Genomic DNA, 19,405 nt, shown 5'->3' with positions numbered 1-19,405 from the left:
CAGCGCTCCACGCCGTCAGGGGGCAGCGCTCCACGCCGTCAGGGGGCAGCGCTCCACGCCGACACGGGGCAGCGCTCCACGCCGTCAGGGGGCAGCGCTCCACGCCGACACGGGGCAGCGCTCCACGCCGTCAGGGGGCAGCGCTCCACGCCGACACGGGGCAGCGCTCCACGCCGTCAGGGGGCAGCGCTCCACGCCGACACGGGGACCCCACGGCAGCCACGTGCCCCCGTGTCACATAACCACACATCACGTGGGAGAGGCCCGAGCCGTACGCTGCTGGCGCCATCTGCCGGCTGCGCTGCCCTCTCCCATGCTGACGGCCGTGCGGGAGGGGACAGCCGGGCCGCCAGCTCGGCTGCCGTAGCGCCGGAGTGCGTCACGGTCAGGTGACCGGAAGCGGCGGGAGGTGACGGGGGCTGTGCCGGGCGAAGGGGCTGGCGGGCGGCAGGGCCCGAGCCGGCGGTGGGCGCCGGGTCCCGGTGAGTGCGAGCGGGCAGCGCGGGCCGCTACATCTTTTCTTCCCTCTCATCGGCAGCTCCCCCGCGCCCACCCCTCGCCGGACAGTGGGGAGGGGGGGACGGCGCATGCGCGGAACCCTCCGCCGGGCCCAGCGGCGGCGGGGCCTGCCCTGCTCTGTAGGCCTGTGTCCATGCACATGACATATCTATAGGTGCAGCCGTGTCGGTAAGTAGCGGGGCTCGGGTTTGCAGCGGGGCCTGGCGGGGCCGGCCCTGGCGGCCGCTCTATCCCTTCAGCGTGCCCTGCTGCCTTCTGGTGCCGGCGGGGACCTAAACGGGAGGGGGGGAGCGCAAGCAGAGAAACGACGGGTTTATATTCTGCCGTCATAATTATCGGGGGCGGGGGAAGAGAAAATGTAATGTTATCTTTGTCCTCGGCCCAGGTAGTAGCGCGAACTGTAAGCTCTTGGCCAAAACTAGCGGGTTGACCTCAAATTTTTCACCGCTGGGATCTGAAGTGCCTTCCGTGCCCTGAGGAGCTGCCGCCTGACCTTCTCCTGTCAGCGGTGCCAGCGTGGGCTGGTGTGCTGCAGTGGTGGGTGGCCTCCTGTCATGAGGGTTCTCCAGTGCTCCTGAAGGACTCTCTGAGCGCTGCAGAGCACAGGCAGCAATTCAGGCAGAATATCTGTCTGCTTTCACGGTGGATACTTTTGAGGTGGGTGGCATCCCTCCAGGAATCTTGTTTTCCTTGGTGTTCAGCTAGTGTTCAGCTGCGCAGCTGTGCTCTTGGCCAAGAGCTCTGCTTTAAGCATGGCACACAAACACAGAGATGTTTCCATCCCAGAGGACCTCTGCAAAGCACATTTGCAGCCTGCAGGGCCCAGCATCAAAATTCACTTTCTGGAGTCACCGGGAATGAAATTTCTGGAGAGACTTGTCCAGACGTGGGAAGGAGTTTGGCTGGGTATGAAGGAGAAGTGTGGTGGGAGGAGGGAGGGAGGCTGATTACTCAGGGTAACAGGAAGAGATGAAAATTGAGGAGAACTGTAGGTTGAGTTGAAATAGAAATGCTGTAGAGAATTCAGAGATTGAAGCTGGAGGTGGGTGAAAGTGAGTAAAAGGCCACTGGGCCCCAGCCTGTTTCTGTCAGAGGTCCTTGAAGTAGTTTGACCCATACTGACTTTGCTCCCCTGTGCATGGTCCCTCTTTTTCTGATGGATTTGGAGCAAGGGACAAAATACTTGGCTCCCAAATCACAGCTTAATGCTGAACTCAGTGATGTGCACCTTTGGAGTCTTCAACATGTGAATGCTGTGACTTGGATTCTCATCACCCAGAGGGGTGCTTGGGGTCGCAGTAGAGTGCTGAGGGTTGTAGGCAGTATCACCTTCCACCTGCAGGTAGGAATTGTTTGAAATGAATGGCTTGTCTCTCAGTAACACATGCAGAATAGTCAGACAAGAGAGTCTCTGGGAAAGATGGGAGGACTTGGCCTCAAGTTGCACCAGGTGAGGTTTAGGTTGGATGTTAGAAGAAACTTCTTGGCTGAAAGGGTCTGAAAGCACTGGAACAGGCTGCCCAGGAAAGTGGTTGAATTCCTGGAGGTGTTTCAAAGAGGCAGATATGGGGTGCTGAGGGATGTGGTTTAGCACAGGCTTTGTAAAGTTACAGAATGGTTGAACTTGATCATAAAAGTTTTTTCCAACCAAAGCAGTTCTGTGATTCTATGCAGCCTAGGTGAGACAGACTTCCTCTTGTGCAAGATCATTTCTGCAGCTTGAACCAGCCTCTTTTGAGTGTCCTCCAGGCTAAGCTCTGCAAGGAGATGATGCCAGCAGAGATGGGGTCTGCAGCCCTCCAGCCATGAGGCCTATCTGAGCTTTGCCTGCTTTGTGGCTTCCTGTCTTCAGCCTCCAGCCACCTGAGGATGGTATCTGTCCCTTGCAGCCAGTTCAGGCTAGACATGTCAGCCAGTAGAGCCAGAAATGGTATCTTTGTCAAATATTTTCTTGTGTTAAATGGGAGAGCTCTGAGATCCAGGTCCTGATGGCTGTTGGTGGTGGCTTTGCAAGGCCTAGGCTGTGCTGCAGCATCACAGCTCTTGGTTCAGATTTTACTCTCCAGGTTCTGAGGGGGCTTTTCCTTTCCCCTGCTCACAAGACGGTCAGGCAGGAGTCGAGTCTCCTATTCTGTTGTGCTATGACAGTCAGGACCTTGCAGCTGCCTGGCTGGTGGAGGGGAGCAGCACAGCCATCAGGATAAGCAGTGCCTGGGCTCTGTGGCTCTGTGGAGCAGAGCCTGGGGTGCATATGGGGGCTGCCTCGTGCTGGAGGCACCTAGTGAGTGTCTCAAAATATTTATCAGCCATTTAGTAATAATCTTAAAAATGTGTTGGCTGCTTTCTTGTCCCCTGCATGTTGACAGGAATCTTAATGTTGGCTTGCCCTTCCTCTTTTTTTGCCCCAAATGCCCATCTTCTCCACCCAGGTTGCAGTTTTCATCTCTCCAGCAGCTTTTCCTTGCCCACCAGCTGGCATTTGCTGTCCTCCAAGCTCTGCCCATGGAGCAGAGGTTGCAAGATCTCCTCAGGTGGTTCAGTGCGAGTCAACATGGATAAAAATCATAGACTTACAGAATGTTTTGGATTAGAAGGGACCTTTAAAGGTTGCAATAGGTCTGAATTGAGCCATTTGAACTTGCACTGGAGCAGGTTACATGCACACCCATGCCAGCTCTGCGCTGAGATTCTGTCTTCAGGCAGAAGCTGAGCCTTGAGACAGAGTAAAGCTACCTGGTGAGAGAACAGGCTGCAGGGAGCAGCAGGCTGCTTGTGCCTGTGCCAGATCACAGATGTCTTGCCTGCCTGTATCTTCCTCTTACTGCTTTTGCTGCTATGGTGCACAAGGAGCCACCCCCACAACAGGCAGCACCCCACATCTAGTACCAAGAGGGAGCAAATACCACCATCATTTTGACTCTTCCCATCCTTCCTTCCCATCTCTGCCATTCTGTGAGAGGATCTGATGCTTCTGTGTAGGAGTAGTTCTCCTGATGGGTTATGGGAGATGGGGAGATTCTTGCACTCCAGGAAGACTCCAGGTTTTGTTCCTTCCCTATCCTGCTACAGCCCTCTCCTGCTCAGATACCCCAAAGCTGCAGCATCCATACCACTTCCCCTTCCCCCAAGGTATCCATTTTGCTGCTGCAAAGCTGAGTTTGCCCACACAGACTCAACATCTTTGTCTGTCCCTAATCAGGACTAAAGCACCAGCAGAGCTCAGAAGGATGCACATAAAAGATTGATTCCCCCGACTGGAGAGCACGGAAGCTAACATGTCAGTCTTTGCCAGGCTTTGGCTTTCCTGATTGCCTGGCACCCTGTGGTAGTGAGAGCAGGAGGAGTTTTAAAGGAGGAGGAAATGGCTGGTCTGAGGCATCTTAGGAGCTGGTGGGAAAAGGGTGTGTCATGCGGAGCACCGACCTGCTGCTTTTTTTTCAGCAGCACCTGAATCAGCAGCAGCAGGCTCAAAACAGGCAGCTGGTGCAGGCTGGCAGCATGCAATTTAACTCCTGACAGATCTCTCATCCTCAGCCTCTGTGCTCTAACCAGGCTAGGCAGGAGGTGGGAAAGCACCTACCGCTTCTAAACCTTTTGTGCTCTAAAACTATGGGAGACCCTCAAGTCTGAAGCTCTGTTTGTTCTAGTTCTCTTGGAATGAACATAGCACCTTGGAATGATTTGTGTTCCTTCCCTTCCCTAGCTTTGTTCCAGGGCCACATTTCCCCTTTCAGATAATCTTTATCTTCAAGGTATGGGCCAGCTTTCACTCTGGATTGTTTTTTTCCTTTCTGAACATGAAGAAAAACTTCATTGCTGTGAGGGTACCAGAGCCCAGGAGCAGGCTGCCCAGAGAGGTTATGGAGTCTCCTTGTTTGGAGAGATTCCAACCCCACCTGCACTTTGTGATCCTGGGCAACTTGCTGCGGGTGACCCTGCTTTAGCACGAGGGTTGGAGTGGATGAGCTCCAGAGGTCCCTTCCTTTCCCCTCCACACTGGGATTCTGTAAGCCTTTGCTCACAGCCTCCACACACAGTCTTCATGGGCAAAAACAGTGCTGGGGTTTCTCTGATATTTCAACAGCTTCTTGAGTGGTGGTTGGTGTCTCATACCATGGTGACAAGTAGCAAAATGCTCTCTGAATACATAAAGTCTTTTCAACCTGCAGCTTTACTGCAAATGTTAATTGTTTAGAAGGAAAGCAAAGCACTGTCAAAACTGAAAAAGCAATGACTTTTCTCAACTCTCACAACCTCTGCCAGGTTACTCGTAGCTGCTGTTCAGCAGGCACTACCCAACTGCCTTGAACCCTGAATATGGGCACATCAGGTCATCTGGGTGCTTGTCTGGAGCTGCCTTTCTGTGAGGGGATGTTTGATAGCAGCTGCCTTGAGGCTTTGCAAAGAAAGAGCTGCCCTGGCTGGGGTAGCATAAAGGATAGATTGAAAAGTGCTGCCTGGTAGGTGGAAGCCACTCATTCTCCGTCTGCCCTTTTTTCAGTACCTGGAAGCAGTTCTGACCCCATAAGTTGAGATCCATGGCTACAGTGCTAATGTGCCGAAGATTCCCAAGGCTGAGCAGGGTGAGCACACTTGTGACCACAGCCACACGCGAGGCCGAGGGCGGGAGCGGCAAAGGGAAGCAGCAAAAGGAAGAGAGCCTGGAAAGAGTCGACGGCGGAGCCGACCCCGCGGCCACAATCCAGCTGGTGAACCCCCTGCACTACAGAGTTGTATATAATCCAGCTGCCTATGCCAAAAGCAGAGCTGCCTCCCAGCAGCACCCTGCCAGCAGCAGTGACCAGGCTCTTAGTGATGATTTCACCACCTCTTCCCAAGCCTTGCCACCACCTATCAGAAGTGCCCTGCCAAAGGCCAAGGCCAAACTGCGCCCCCAGCAGACTGTCTCAGCCTATTTCTCTGCGCTGCAAACCAAGGAGGAGGCCGAGAAGGAAAGACAGGAGCTGCATGACTCCAAGGAGGACCCTCGTATGTTTCAGAAGGGGAGGCCTGAGTATAGATCTATCAGCTGTGACAGGTTTGAGCCAGTAGAGCCCCTTTCTGTAGAGGAAGGTGACTCCATTCTCCACAGTATGGCTGCACACAAGGACAGCCTGAGCCCGGGAGCTGTCACCGACTCTTTCCGCAAGCTGAGTCGTTTGCTGGTGGGGCAACATGCAGCACTGGTGACCAAAGCCCAATTTGGTATGCTGTGTGGCTGTGCCATGGAGAACATCGGGTCGTTCAGCACTTCAGATCTCATTGATGTCTTAAAGGCTTGTGTCTGGCTGGCTGTTCCACCCAGCCACCCTCTGCTGAATGCATGTGACAGCGAGTTCTGCAGGCGGGTGTGGGACATGGACCTGGACCAGCTGCTGCTGGTGGCCGACTGCTGGCGCTGCCTGGAGCGTAGCGTGCCTTCCTACCTGAGCATTTTGTTCAGCTATGCCAACATGCACTGGAAAGACCTCACCTTGCCCCAGTTTGTCCAGCTCCTTTATATCATAGGCGAAGGCCGGAGGTCACCTGTGGACTTGATGCAGAAGGTGGAGAGCACGATTTTGAAGTACTTGGACTCCTTCACCTTGGAGGAAGTGGGTGCTGTCTGCTTAGGGCTCTTCAAGTCCCTCAGTGGTATCTCTGACCATGTCATGAGAAGAATTGCAGACAAAGTCTCACTGCAGATGGAGGACATGAGCACTTACGCTCTGGTGAACGTGCTGAAGCTCCTGCGCTACACCCGCATAGACCACTTGCCCTTGCTGAAGGAGCTTGGGAAGGTCATTCCTGCTCGCATTCCCACCACAAACATCCAGGGCATCATGCACATCGCTCTTACTTGCTCATCCTTACACTACTTTGATGAAGGCATTATGGCTGCTGTAGCCACCTCTCTGCCCTCAAAGGTGACTTACTGCCGGAGCAAAGATGCCGCCAAGTTCTTGTGGTCGTATGGATGCCTGGACTACGAACCTCCCAACAAGGAGGAGTTTTATTCCAGCCTGATAGAGCAGATGCACAGAAAACTGCATGAATTTAGGAAGTTTCCAGAGCATCTCCTTACTGGTTTACTTGGCCTGGCATTTGTCAAACGCTTCCCAGAGGAGCTGATAGACTATGCTTTGAGGGATAACTTTGTCGAGAAAACGAGAGGCAGCAAATACGAGCTGCAAAAGGACCTGTTCACCCTTGGGAAGAGTGTTGAAATCGAGTGCCCGAGCTACCAAGGCAGCCGCCTTCCACCTCAGCTTTATCAAGAGATGACTGAGATGGTTTTGAATTTTGCAGAGCAAGAAATCTATGTCAGGCCTGAAATTGTGGAAGCCACATCCCTTCTGGAGAGCATGTTAGGTGGCATCGAGTATGTGAAAAATCACATGATCCTGCCTCACACCAGATCGAGCGATCTGGAGGTTCGCTTGGCCATGGATGGACATCCCATCCCTTTCAACCTCAAGGACCATGTTAGGGGTAAGACATTAAAAGACATTGAGATTAGTCTAACAGATGACTTAATGACTCAGCTCATAGAAGGGAGCTCTCATAGCCAGTCCCCTCTAGGAGTGGGAAACGAAGCCAGCACCCCTGGTCAGGACAGGAGAGAAGCAGCACAACCACCATGCGCCGGGGATCATGCTTCGCTTTCACGTGGAGCTCTTGCCACACCCACCAGCTTGGAAGTGGAGCTTAAATCAGGGCCTAAATCAGCCCTCTCTTCTCTTGGGTGGAAGCAGCAGCCTCGGGAGGTGAAGCTGGCCATCCAGGTGTCCAACAGAAACCACTACTGCTACTGCTCCAAGCGCCTCTTGGGGCTGCACCGGCTGAAGCGGCGGCAGCTGCAGCAGCTGGGCTACGTGGTGGTGGAGCTTCCCTTCTGGGAGTGGTTCCCTCTGCTCAAGCGCACGCGCCTGGAGAAGCTGAGCTACCTGCATTACAAAGTGTTTGACCCAGCGCTGCTCAGCAAGGCTGTCTAGCTTGGGGTGGCCGACTCAGAGCCTGCCCCAGCCTCCCAGAGGCATCTCCTCTTTAGATAGCTGGTTCAAGTGGTCTCTGAGGGTTGGCTCAGTGTTTGACAGGTGCTCAGGCTGCCCTGCTTTGTTAGGCAGTGCTGCTCTGCCAGCAGTCCTGTGTCCTATGCTCTCTTCTTGTATGTGGATTCTCAGATGCTTTCATGACAAATAAAATCTGCTGTCCTCTTGATTTTTCTCTTGATTGCTTTCTTCTCTACCCTAAATTGAAGTGGATGGACTGGGTGATTCTGTGAGAGCAGAGCAGCGATGTTTGGGAAAGATTTGGGATCAGGTTTAGTGATGAAGCTGAGCTGGGTGCCAGGAACACACGTGTTTCCCTACTGTTTCCATCACTATGGGGCTGGGGACTGTGGGCAGGCAGGCTGAGTTTCTCTTTGAGGAGCAGTGCCAAAGCAGGACAGTGAAAGCTGCATGGTGAGGGAGAAGCTGGGGCTGAGGGTTGGGGTGCTCTGACCCTGAGATGTTCATTTCATGCCCAGCTCTCAGTGCCTGGCAGAGAGGATTTGCATCCTGTTGATAATTGCTGCTGAATTGTGGCCAGCACATACACCTTGAGGTGGTTCCCCTGCCTGGGTGATGATGAGTTCTGTGCAAAATGGAGCTGTATGGAGCATCTGCTCTGGAGGCTGTTGGTTTCACCCTCTGTCACATGCCTTACTGTGTTGTTTTCTTGCTCAGATGTGGCCCAGTGTCTGATGTCTGCATGCTGTTCTGAGAATATAGTTGCTGGCTTCTTCCTGAGCTTTTAGGTGGTAGTTCTTCCTGAAGGAGGGATGGGTTTTGGCCAGGCTCTATATCTGAGCAGAGCAACAGATGAAGCTCCCATTCCCACTGCAGATCAGCCAAGCTACTGTGGCTGTTTTGCAGTGTGGGCTTTCAGAGCATCCTGAGGTGGAGGATGGGGAGAAGTGGCAGTGAGCAGGACAGGTACTGTGTATTAGCTCATTTTGGCTGCCTGGTTTAAAATGTCTGGGCTGGTTTTCTTCCTCTCCCTCAAATCCTCAGCATTGTGGCATAGTGGCATCAGCATCCATGGGAGGCCACATCTGCCCTGTCCTGTTCTTTGTTGAGGGAATGTTTGCAGTCTGCATCTTCCCAGCTCTCACTTCCCCCCAGACTGTTTGCTGGAGAGGGCTTGGCCTCACTGTCCCTGTCTGATCCTGGCTGCTTCTTGAATCTAGTTCATTTTGACTGAACTAATAGCATTGGCTGGAAATCATGAAAGGGCTGCTTGTTCCTGAAGAGAGCAGCAAGCTCCTGATTTGCAAGGTTGCCCAGGGCAATGGCAGATTAAAACTCAGGTTAACAAGAGGTTAAAGCTCTTACCTCCCAGATAATTTTGTTCTTAGAAGGGCTGTGATAGAACCAGTTCCAGTCACAGTTTTTTCTCTTGAGATTTTTTAGTGAACATTGTCAGAGGAGTGAGCTGGCTGGGTGTTGAGAGCACAGTCTCTCAGAGCTGGTGAGTGCCCTCTGCTCCCTTGGAGCTGTTAAACACCCATTATTAATATTTGTCTTTAATCTTGGCTCCCATCTGAGGCTCACAAAGCCCTCAAGAAACATTTCTCTTGGTGGCAGTGGTGTGTCAGTGCTGACTGTAAAGTGTTACCACCCTCCCCAGAGGCCCTGGCTGAGCTTGTGTTGGTGGGTGAAGGCAACAGATAGATGTGGTGTGGTGGGGAACAAGGCACAGAGACAAAGCAATTCAGTGCCATGCAGTGGGAATGGCCACCAGCTCCTTACAGGCCTGGTCAGGTCACAGAGCAGCCTGTGTCCTCCAGGTGCAGCTGCAGCTGCTGAGAGCACAGATACCTTTGATAACCTCAGGGAATGCCTCATGCTTTGTTGTGTCTATGAAGCCTCCTGCATCTTTGATAGACTTTCAGGTCTAGTTGCTGGTCTGTCCATAGGTAAGACATTTGAGTTAGGATGGCCATTTTCTCTTGGTTGTCCCCCCAGGGGCTCACTAACTAATGTTGATGCAGTTTTTTCTCTTGGTCCTGCCTGTCTGCCACAGTCGTTTGGGTTTATATTGGCTTCACTTCCAGGACTCAGACCTGAGCTGCATTTTAGGACCTCCTGAGCTTGTCATTCATAGAGGCTCTGAAAGATGAGGTCACAGAATCACAGAGTGGTGGGGGTTGGAAGGGACCTCTGGAGATCATTCAGTCCAAATTCCCCCTGCTAAAGCAGAGTCACACACAGCAGCTTGCCCAGGATCACAGTGTCCAGGTGGGATTGGAATCTCTCCAGAGAAGGAGAGTCCACTGCCTCCCTGGGCAGCCTGCTCCAGGGCTCCAGCACTCTCACAGAAGTGTTTTTTGCAGATGGAACCTCCTGGGTTCCAGTTTGTGCCTCTTGCTCCTTGTCCTGTCCCTGGGCATCACTGAAAAGAGTCAGTACTCAATCTCTTACCTTTGTCCTTTAGCTATTGCTGAGCAGATCCCCTCTCAGGCTGCTCTTCTCCAGGCTTAACAGTCTCAGGTCTCTCAAGCCTTTCCTCCTCACAGAGATGCTCCAGCCCCCTCAGCATCTTTGTAGCCTCTGCTGGCCACACTCATTTTAAATGCACTCCAGGATCCCATTGGCTTTCTTGGCCACAAGAGCACATTGCTGGCTCATGGTGAACTTGTCCACCAGCATTCCCAGGTCCTTCTCCACAGAGCTGCTTTCCAGCGAGTCAATGCCTGCCCTGTCCTGGTGCAGGGGGTTCTTGCCTCTCAGGTGCAGGACTCTACATTGGCCTTTGTTGACCTTCATGAGGCTCCTTTCCACCCAACTGCAGCCTGTCCAGGTTTGGCAGCACAGCCTGACCGGGTGTCAGCCACTCCTCCCAGTTTGGTATCATCAGCAAACTGGCTGAGGGCACACTCCATCCCTTCTTCTAGGTCACTAGTGAAGGTGTTGAACAAGACTGGACCCAGTCCTGACCCCTGGGGAACACTGAAAGCTACAGGCCTCCAAGTAAACTGTACTGATCCCAACCACTGAGCTCTGTCCTTCAGCCAGTTCTCAACCCACCTCACCACCCACTCATCCACTCCACACTTCCTACACTTCCCATGAGGATGTTCTGGGAGACAGTGTCAGAAGACCTGTTCACTGTTCAGTGATGTTCACTTTTATTTTGCCTTTTTTTTCCCCCCCTCTCTTACAAGCTGAATCTGATGCTCAGGAAGTGAGCTCTCTCCAGCTGCCAAGATGGTAATAAACATCTGTCTCCCACAGTTCAAGCCAAGAATTCACTGCAACAAGGTAAGGTAACAATGTGTGGGGTTTGGGGGGAGCTGGAGGAGTGGGGTGGGGTGGAGGTGGCATGCTGGGCTGGTTGGGGCTGGGGAGGGCTTGTTCACTGCTTAGTTGTTAGTAGCTAGAAGACTGGTTTTTGGCTGGCCATGGCAGGCTTTCCTGGGAAAAGAAAGCAAAGGTGGCTCACAGCAGCGTCCCTCACTGTGTGGTGTCAGTGGTTCAGAGAGGGATTTGATCCCTTCAGTTGTCTGCTGGCAGCAGAAGCATTGAGGACAGAGAGAGGTGAAGTGTAGGCTCCTTAGCCTGCAAAACTGAGAGCATTTTTGTCAATTAAAATACTTTTCCAGTGCTGTGGGTGGGGGGTTGTGATCTGGGTGACTTTGCTCACCAGTCTCCTGTCCTTCCCAGCAAGGAGGTTTTGTGAATTGATGTTTGGAGTCTGGGCTCCTGGAGCTCCTTTCCCCTTTTGTGCTTCAGCCTTGAGAGAGTCGTATATGTGCCAGCAGTAGGAGACCCTGTGTCTGGGTGCTTGGGATCTGCAGCTAGGGTTGTTCAGCCTGGAGAAAAGGAGGCGGAGGGAAAACCTTCTCACTCTCTACAGCTCCCTGAGAGGAGGATGGAGAAAGGCTGGGGTCAGTCTCTTCTCTGCCCCAGATCTTGTTGATCCCAGAGCAGAGGAAGACAGCGAGTTGCTGATGTCCAGAGTTTCTGTGGGCTCCTGTAGCTGTGATTCGGTGTCTGTTCCCATGTGGCAGGGTGAGCTGCCATGGTGTTTCACCCCTGTGGAAGGAGACCAGACTCTTGTCACCCTCCTGGACACGTGCTCTGCTCCCAGCCACGCTCTCCCCCGATTTAGTTCAGTGACCCAGCCAAAACCACAAACAGTCCATCATTTTCCACTCACTTAGCAGTCAAATCAGCTCTGCCACAGGCTGGCCAGGTAGGGTGCAGAGAGGAGCAGTGGGGTTCACGTGGCTGGAGGAGGGTGGGTGTGGGTCTGCTGGGTCTCAGCAGCAGCTCTCTCCTCTGCGGTCTCAGCTGCACATCAAACCACAGCCTTGGTTCCTGGCTGACATCGCCTTGAAAGCCTGCAGCAGTGCTTGTGAAATTAGTTCCCTTTTGTTTTCTTCCTTCTGATTCAATCCAGTTTTCTCCTGCCCCACAGATCTCTGCTGATGGTTATGAAGTGGAGAACCTGATCTCTGAAGACCTCGCCAGGAGAAACCGTGGTTTCCGCAGCGAGTACTTCATCAAACCTCCAGTCCATGTCACCATCTCTTTTCCCTTCAACATTGAGATCTGCAGGATTAATATTGACATCTCATCCGGGGGTTACCAAACCTTCTCTGGGCTCGAAGTTTACACCTCTACCTCATGCAATAAAACCTCTTGGCAGAGCCCTGAGGATCAGTTCTCAGGTCTGGCCGGTCAGCCTGTGTCGGACAAAGACACTTTCACACTGGTGGGCAAAGCTGTCTTAAGAAATCAAAGCAAAGTGACATTTGGCCACAGAGGCTTCAAGCCAAGGCCTCCCTTTCATCAGATGGAAAATGTCTTCTCCTACCCTGGCTCTGCATCTCACGACCTCTGGAACAAAGGGCCCGCCTCGCTGAGCAACGTGTCGCACTTGAAAATCTGCATCACCCACGTGGGTGGAGGTGGCTTGCCTTGCATTAAGAGGCTGGAGGTGTGGGGGCAGCCTGCCAAATCCTGCCCGCAGGAGGTGATCGAGGGTGTCTTTCAGGTGGCTTCCCAGTTCTTTGCCCAGGACGCCGGCAGCCTCAAGCCGGAGCCCTGGACGCCGATGGAGAGCGACTGCGTGCCCTTCGGCGCCAGCGAGCAGCAGACCCTCCGCAAGCTGGTGGACGTCGTCCAGGACATCCCTGAAGAGTTCCTGGACCCCATCACTCTGGAGATCATGACCCTCCCCATGCTGCTGCCCTCTGGGAAGGTGATCGACCAGACCACCTTGGAAAAGTGCAACCGCAGTGAGGCGTCTTGGGGCAGGGTTCCCAGCGATCCCTTCACTGGGGTGGCCTTCAGCCAGCACTCGCAGCCCCTACCTCACCCCACCCTCAAGGCCAGGATAGACCACTTCCTCCTGCAGCACAACATCCCTGGCACCAACCTGCTGGGGAGGGCTCACACCTCTGAGATGCTGGTCCCTTCTTCCATCACTATGTCTTCTCTGAAAAGGAAGATGGACTGTGTGGAGCAGAGCTCCATGCAGCCACCCTACTTTTCTTCTACAGACTTGCTTGTCACCACTACCTCAGAGAACAGTGCTAAAAAAATGAAAACTGACAGTGACTGCCACTTGACCCAAATGGACTGTTCCACAGGTATCATGGCTCCCCGTGTCACTTGTGTTGCTTGAGTGTCCTGACGGCCTGGGGCCAGGATTTGAAGTCAAGAGGCTCAGGTTCAGCCTCCCATGCTGCCTCTGGGGAGCTTTAAGGCAACTGATCTAGCTGGAGGTGTCCCTGCATACTGCAAGGGGGTTGGACAAGGTGACCTCTGAAGGTCCTTTCCAACCTGATGCAGTCTATCTGTGAATTTTGACAGGGGGAAGTTGCTGGAGGAAGTCAGGTCATCATCTCATTCACCTGCCCTCTCCTCAGCACACCCTGCCATCCTGCATGGTGGTCTTCCCATCCTATTTCACTTGTCCTCATCTCTAGGCTGGTCTTTCTCCTTGTGTTACCTGGGCAGTCTGTCAGAGTCCTCTTGTATGCTCAGGTTGCTTTTGTTTCCCTTTTGAGTTTGTATTTCCTTTCTCCCCCTTGGTTTCAAGCCACTGTCCCATGTGGAGACAGCATCTTTCTCCCAGTGTGCTGGTTCCTTTATCACAGGTGATCTATGATCCCAGACATCCAGCATGAAACTAGAAAACAGCCAACTGCAAGGAGAGAAATGTCTGGTGGTGATGGCCTGGAGAGCTCTGCCTGGGGTGGAATTTACCAGGAGGAGTGAGGTGGGGAGGAATGCAGGAATGGGGCACTGATCCTGCTGGTGGATTTCCCTGGCCAGGCAGTGCCAGCCTTGGCTTCTGGTGCAGCTGGTTCCCTGCATGCTGGTTTCACAGGTTGTGTCTGTGCTGACTTCTCCTTATGGGGCTGCTCCTGCCATGGCCAAGGCTGAGCTTGGGGAAGGTGTCACTGCACAGCCTCCAGGCTACCCTGATCTTACTGCAGCACCACAAGGGCTTGGAACACACAGCAGCAAGGGGATTGGCAGTGCTGCCTCTGGAGCAGGGAGGAGAGAACAGCACAGCCTGGGAGGATCTTGCTCAGCATTTGCAGTACTTTGAGGCAGAAAACCAGGCAGAGGCATTAGACAAGGGATGTGACTTGTGTCCACAGGGGAAGGAGATGGGCACTGGGTTCCTTCTGTCCTTGCTTTTCTTGGTGATCTGGTAGCAGCACCATTGGGCATGAGCTCCAGGAGGCAGGAGGGCATTCCAGAGATACAGCCTGGAGATAATTCCCTGAGTTACCCCTGCTTCAGCCCCTTTTTGCTCCCACTCTACTCTGCCATAGGAAGGTCACATCAGGATTACTGGGTCCAGTTCTGGGCTCTCCAAGAGAGACAGGGAACTACTGAAGAGAGTCCAGTGGAGGCTGCAAGGATGCTGAGGGGCCTGGAGGAAAGGCTGAGAGCCCTGGGGCTCTTTAGCTTGGAGAAGAGCAGCCCTAGAGGGGATCTGCTCAATGCCTGAAGAGCTAAAGGGCCTGTTAGGGGCAAGAAGATGATCCCAGACTCTTCTGTGGTGCCCAGTGGCAGGACAAGGGGAAAAGGAACCCAGGAGGTTCCATCTGAACAGGAGGAGAAGCTTCTTTGGTGTGAGGGTGCTGGAGCCTTGGAGCAGGCTGCCCAGAGAGGTTGTGGAGTCTCCCAGGGGAGCTGTGCCCATACATAAATACAAGCTGAGCGCTCAGCCCAGGGAGCTCACGCTTCAGGATCTCATCAGCCTCGATTGCCGTGGCCAATGTGCAGCACTAATTCCAAGCTCTTCCTCTGGGAGATGGATTTAACAGGATTAGTGATGCAGACAGCATCCTCTTCATGCTTGGGCTTAATTAAGGCCTGTGCTGCAGGGAGGGTCCAGCCCTCCACCTTTGACTTTATCAGAGCTCAACTCAGGACTGGGACAGAGACTGAAAGTTCTCCACATCTTTTTTACTGGCTTTACTTGTTCCTGGTTAGCTGCATGTAGTAAGCCTGGCAGCACTGGGCTGGACCCTTGGTGGAGCAGGCTGAGGGGCATGTCTGGGGGTTCAGAGAGAAGCAGCTTTCTGGACTATTTGACATTTTGCCCTTTTTCAGATCTGCAGATAGAAGCTGGCACCTGAGTGTTGGTTGGCACTGGGACAAGGAGGCTGAGGGGAGATCTCCTTGCTCTCTGTAACTACCTGAAGGGAGGTTGGAGTGAGGTGGGAGTTGGTCTCTCTAATATCAGGTGACAGAATGGGAGCAGGTGGCCTGAAATTGTGCCAGGGGAGGTTTAGGTTGGAGATGAGGAAAAATTTCCTTGCTGCAGGAGTGGTCAGGGATTGGAACAGGCTGCCCAGGGAGGTGGTGGAGTCCCCATCCCTGGAGGTGTTCAAGAAATGTGTGGGCATGGCACCTGGGGACATGGTTTACTGGCCATGGTGGTGTTGGGTTGATGGTTGGACTCAGTGGTCTTAGAGGGCTTTTCCAACCAAAATAATTCCATGATAAGAATGTCTGGCAGTAATCCCTGGGAGTTCTCACCTTCAGGACCCAGAGGGGATGAGGCACTACATGCCCATCCTGGCTTCACTCTGGATAGAAGTGACCTCCCCACAGATCAGGTGGCAGGGTTCCTAAAATCCCAGGTGTTGTCCCAAAGGCTCAGAGGCCAAGCAGCAGTTCTGCTGCATGTTTTCTCCCCAGCATCCCCAGCTCCAGCTTGTGCTTCCCTTTGCAGACCTGGTGTCTCATGAACAGAAGCTGTCGGAGAGTTTGGACACTGCCTTGAACTCGGCGCTCAGCACCATGCCCTCCTTCACAGCCAAGCTGATGAAAAGCCAGCAGCAGGCACAGGGGGAGGGAGGCTGCAGCAGCTCCTGGAACCTAGGCAGCGTCCTTGGTAAGCAATGAGCACCTTTGGTTCACCTCTGGGGAGAGGGACCAGGTTAACAGGGAGGGATGCTGCTCAGCATCTTTCTGTTCCTCTTCAGAGCCCAGAATATTCTACATGCAATAGCAAAACATTGTGTTGTCTCCCAGGAAGTTTTCTTAACACCCCCTAACTACTGCCTGTGTATCTCAGCAATTCTAATGGATTGTTCTCCCAGTGAGGCAAGGTAGACCTTCCTGACCCCAAGAACATCAGGTCTGTTGTCCATGTCCTCAATCAGAGCAGGCTTCAGCATGAATCTGGTGATTTGTTTTGTTTGTGTTGCCTAAGGACAGCATTGATTTGTGTCCACTTATGGGCCCCTCACTCCAAGAGGGGCATTGAGGAGCTGGAGCATGTCCAGAGAAGGGCAACAAAGCTGGGGAAGGGTCTGGAGAGCAGGGCTGGTGAGGAGCAGCTGAGGGACCTGGGGCCTTTTATTCTGGAGAAGAGGAGGCTGAGGGAAACCCTCACGGCTCTCTGCAAGTCTCTGATTGGAGGTTGGAGCCAGCTGGAGGTTGGTCTCTTCTCCCAAAGAACAAGTGACAGGACAAGAGGAAACAGCCTCAGGTTGCACCAGGGGAGATTTAGGTTGGGTGTGAGGAAAAATCTCTTCCCCAAACGTGTTGTCAAGCCCATGGCTGTGGAGGAGTCCCCATTGCTGGAGGGGTTTCAAAGCCTTGTAGACACAGTGCTGAGGGACATGGTTTAGCAGTGGCTTGGCAGTGCTGGGTTAATGGTTGGATTTGATGATCTTAAAGGTCTCTTCAATCAAAACTGTTTCTATGACTCTTTGCCCTTGGCTGTGTTGTGCTGAGAGCAGGCTGGACTGAGCACCACATCTCAGCACAACACATCCAGTTAGATCAGACAGAGCTTTGCCCCATGTTGAGGCTTTGGCTGTTCCCAGGGCTCTGCAGTTCAGGCCCAGTGGCTTTCATGTTGCCCATCAGCTGCACAGGGCAAGGTGGGGAGCTGCCAGGTGGGCATGGAATGATGCAGGTGGATGCAGGTGGGTACAGAGATGCAGGTGGAAAGATGTCAGTCTATCAGGCACAATGCAGGATCATGCTGACCCTTCACAGGAGCAGCCCAACAGTGGCAGTGTCACAACCTGCCATCAAGTTTGAGACTTGGCCAGGCTGTTGAGTCCTCACAGGCTGCATCCCACCTGCTAGCCAGATTTGCTGTTCCAGCTATGTCTGCATTCCCAAAATGGCTTTTTGGGGGTGCAGGCAAGCACTGAGCCTTCCTATGTCCCTCCACAAGCCAGTACCCTAACTGATGACGTGCTCCTCTTCCCCTGTGCAAGGATCTGCAGAGCAGAGGGGTCAGGCAGAGCGAGTGAACCCGAGGCAGGGCTGTGCAGCTCCGTGGGGCTCTGTCCCCCTCAGAATAGCTCTTGCTGTTCCAAAGTGACACGAAGCTATTAAGCTTTCTCCTGTAAAATTGCTGCTGTTGAAGAGGTGACTGCTAGCCTTGGGTGGGTGGTGTGTGCCCAGAATGCCAAGTGATGCCTATTGCATTCCACTTGGGAATCAGTGACTTCAATCCCAGCGCTGGAAAAGCGGAAGGGAGGCTGATTCAGTGGTGGTCAAAGTGAAAAGCCCTTCACAGTACATCTGTCCTCAATTAAAAGCCTGATGTGCCAATGCTGACGTGATCCAGCCCCTTCTGAGCACACCCTGCCCCAGAAGTCAGACCATTCCCTTATGGTAGTGGCAGAGAAAATAGGTGAAGGTCCTCAGCCGTGAGCACTTAGAGCCTTGCTGAAAGGGAGACCTTTGGCTTGTAGGCAGCATTGGGCACACAAGAGGTGGCTCAGTGTGGAGTGGATTCAGTTTTCTTCTCACTACAAGAACAACATTGAGGTACCTGAGGGCAACGAGTTTTCCTCTGCTCCCACCCACCTCCTATTGCTTAGGGAAGGACCAGCATGACAAATAGTGTGGCCAGTAGGACCAGGGCTGGGATTGTGCCCTTGTACTCAGCACTGGTGAGGCTGCATCTCAAATACTGGGTTCAGTTTTGGGCCCTCACTCCAAGAAGGACATTGAGGTGCTGGAGCAGGTCCAGAGAAGGGCAACAAAGCTGGTGAAGGGTCTGGAGACTGAAGAGGCTGAGGGGAGACCTTCTGGCTCTCTGCAACTCCCTGAAAGAAGGTTGGAGGCAGGTGGGGGTTAGTCTCGTCTCCCCAGGAACAAGTGACAGAACAAGAGGAAATGGCCTCAGGTTGCATGACAGGAGGTTTAGGTTGGAGATAGGAAAAATTCCTTTGCTGCAAGAGTGGTCAGGCATTGGAACAGGCTGCCCAGGGAGGTGGTGCAGTCACTGTCCCTGGAGGTGTTCAAGAAACATGTGGCCATGGCACCTGGGGACACGGTTTGATGGCCATGGTGGTGTTGGGTTGATGGCTGGACTGGATGATCTTAGAGGGCTTTTCCAACCAAAACAGTTCTGTGATTCTATGACTTGGCACCCCCCTGACTGAAGCACTTCTCCTCTCACCTTTGCAGAGCACAGCAGGAGCAGCCAGACCCAAGGATGTGCTTCCTGTGGCAAAACCTTCTCCTCGTACTTCAAAGCGGAGCCCATTTACCAGCTCCCCTGCGGCCACCTGCTGTGCCGCCCCTGCTCGGCCGACAAGGAGAAGCCTCTCTCCTCGCTCCTGTGTGGCAGCTGCAAGAGGTCAGCCTCCACACACGACATCAGGAGGGTCCACTTCTGACCCCTCGGCACGGGGAGGGCGAGAGTAAGGAGCTGCCGCCGTTCCCTGTGTCTGTGCTGATCTGGAGGAGGAGGAAGGCCTTGGGAGAGCTTGCCAGATGAGCAGTGGCAGAGGGGACTTGGTCTTCCTGTGCTTGCAGAGTAGTGGGGGCTGGGAGGGGTGAGAGCAAAGCGATGTGAGGGTAATCAAAGCCATAGCTTCTTTAACAAGGAACGTGTATTTATGCCGAACCGATGTCCGCCTGCCGCCCCTGCCCTCCTCCCACCACCCCAGTGGCTCAGTGGATTAGCATAGGTGCCTTTTGGACCGTGAGTTTAGCTTCCCTGTGAGATAAGAACATTTACCTAGTGACGAGCAGCCAGTCGCGGGCCGAGTCCTTGTGATGGATGACACACAAGCTGCCTGCCCCCTCCCCTGCCCCACCTCGCCCTGCTCCCCACGCGGCCCTCGCTCTGCTGCAGGAGCGCGGTCATCGCCCTGGAGTCCCGCGGGTCCGTCCAGGAGCCCAGCCAGCGCCACGAGGAGAAGGCCCTGAGGTGACCGCGTGAGTGAGCGGCAGGGATCCCGTCCTGCTCGCAGGAACTGGTGTGGAGAAGCCACCACGTGGCAGCAGGCATCACTCCCGGGTTGTGTGGTGTGACTGGACCAGTTCTCGTCTGGCTGATAGACATTTAAGCCTTAATAAAATGATGTTTAAAGTCAGCTACTCTTTCTGACTCTTAATTGGGCTCGTTG

General features: G+C 53.6%; 2 protein-coding genes across 4 annotated transcripts; both read left to right on the top strand.

Annotated features, from left to right (window-relative positions):
* Positions 1-393: 393 nt before the first annotated feature.
* Positions 394-18,793, top strand: UBOX5 (U-box domain containing 5). 2 transcript variants are annotated; one of them, XM_054172135.1, is made up of 5 exons: positions 394-482; positions 10,709-10,805; positions 11,965-13,141; positions 15,751-15,912; positions 18,459-18,793. In XM_054172135.1, exons 2-5 carry the CDS (start codon positions 10,752-10,754, stop codon positions 18,668-18,670), a joined length of 1,605 nt encoding a protein of 534 aa, XP_054028110.1. In that variant the 5' UTR covers positions 394-482; positions 10,709-10,751; the 3' UTR covers positions 18,671-18,793. The 2 variants fall into 2 exon arrangements, with proteins under 2 accessions (XP_054028110.1, XP_054028109.1); XM_054172134.1 differs by lacking the exon at positions 394-482 and adding an exon at positions 582-687.
* On the top strand, positions 404-8,378 carry FASTKD5 (FAST kinase domains 5). 2 transcript variants are annotated; one of them, XM_054172132.1, is made up of 2 exons: positions 404-482; positions 5,021-8,378. In XM_054172132.1, exon 2 carries the CDS (start codon positions 5,058-5,060, stop codon positions 7,491-7,493), a length of 2,436 nt encoding a protein of 811 aa, XP_054028107.1. In that variant the 5' UTR covers positions 404-482; positions 5,021-5,057; the 3' UTR covers positions 7,494-8,378. The 2 variants fall into 2 exon arrangements, with proteins under 2 accessions (XP_054028107.1, XP_054028108.1); XM_054172133.1 differs by lacking the exon at positions 404-482 and adding an exon at positions 582-687.
* Positions 18,794-19,405: the final 612 nt, after the last annotated feature.

This window comes from Dryobates pubescens, chromosome 23 (assembly GCF_014839835.1).
Source record: "Dryobates pubescens isolate bDryPub1 chromosome 23, bDryPub1.pri, whole genome shotgun sequence".
NCBI lineage: Eukaryota > Metazoa > Chordata > Aves > Piciformes > Picidae > Dryobates > Dryobates pubescens.
This window is presented reverse-complemented; position numbering and strand designations above follow the sequence as displayed.

What these genes read in the sequence shown, in the direction of transcription:
- FASTKD5 (XM_054172132.1), top strand. Translation starts at nt 5,058, where the DNA reads ATGGCTACAGTGCTAATGTGCCGAAGATTCCCAAGGCTGAGCAGGGTG.
- UBOX5 (XM_054172135.1), top strand. Translation starts at nt 10,752, where the DNA reads ATGGTAATAAACATCTGTCTCCCACAGTTCAAGCCAAGAATTCACTGC. An exon ending in CAAGAATTCACTGCAACAAG is followed by an intron (nt 10,806 to 11,964) that starts GTAAGGTAACAA and finishes CCTGCCCCACAG; the next exon opens with ATCTCTGCTGATGGTTATGA. An exon ending in CCAAATGGACTGTTCCACAG is followed by an intron (nt 13,142 to 15,750) that starts GTATCATGGCTC and finishes TTCCCTTTGCAG; the next exon opens with ACCTGGTGTCTCATGAACAG.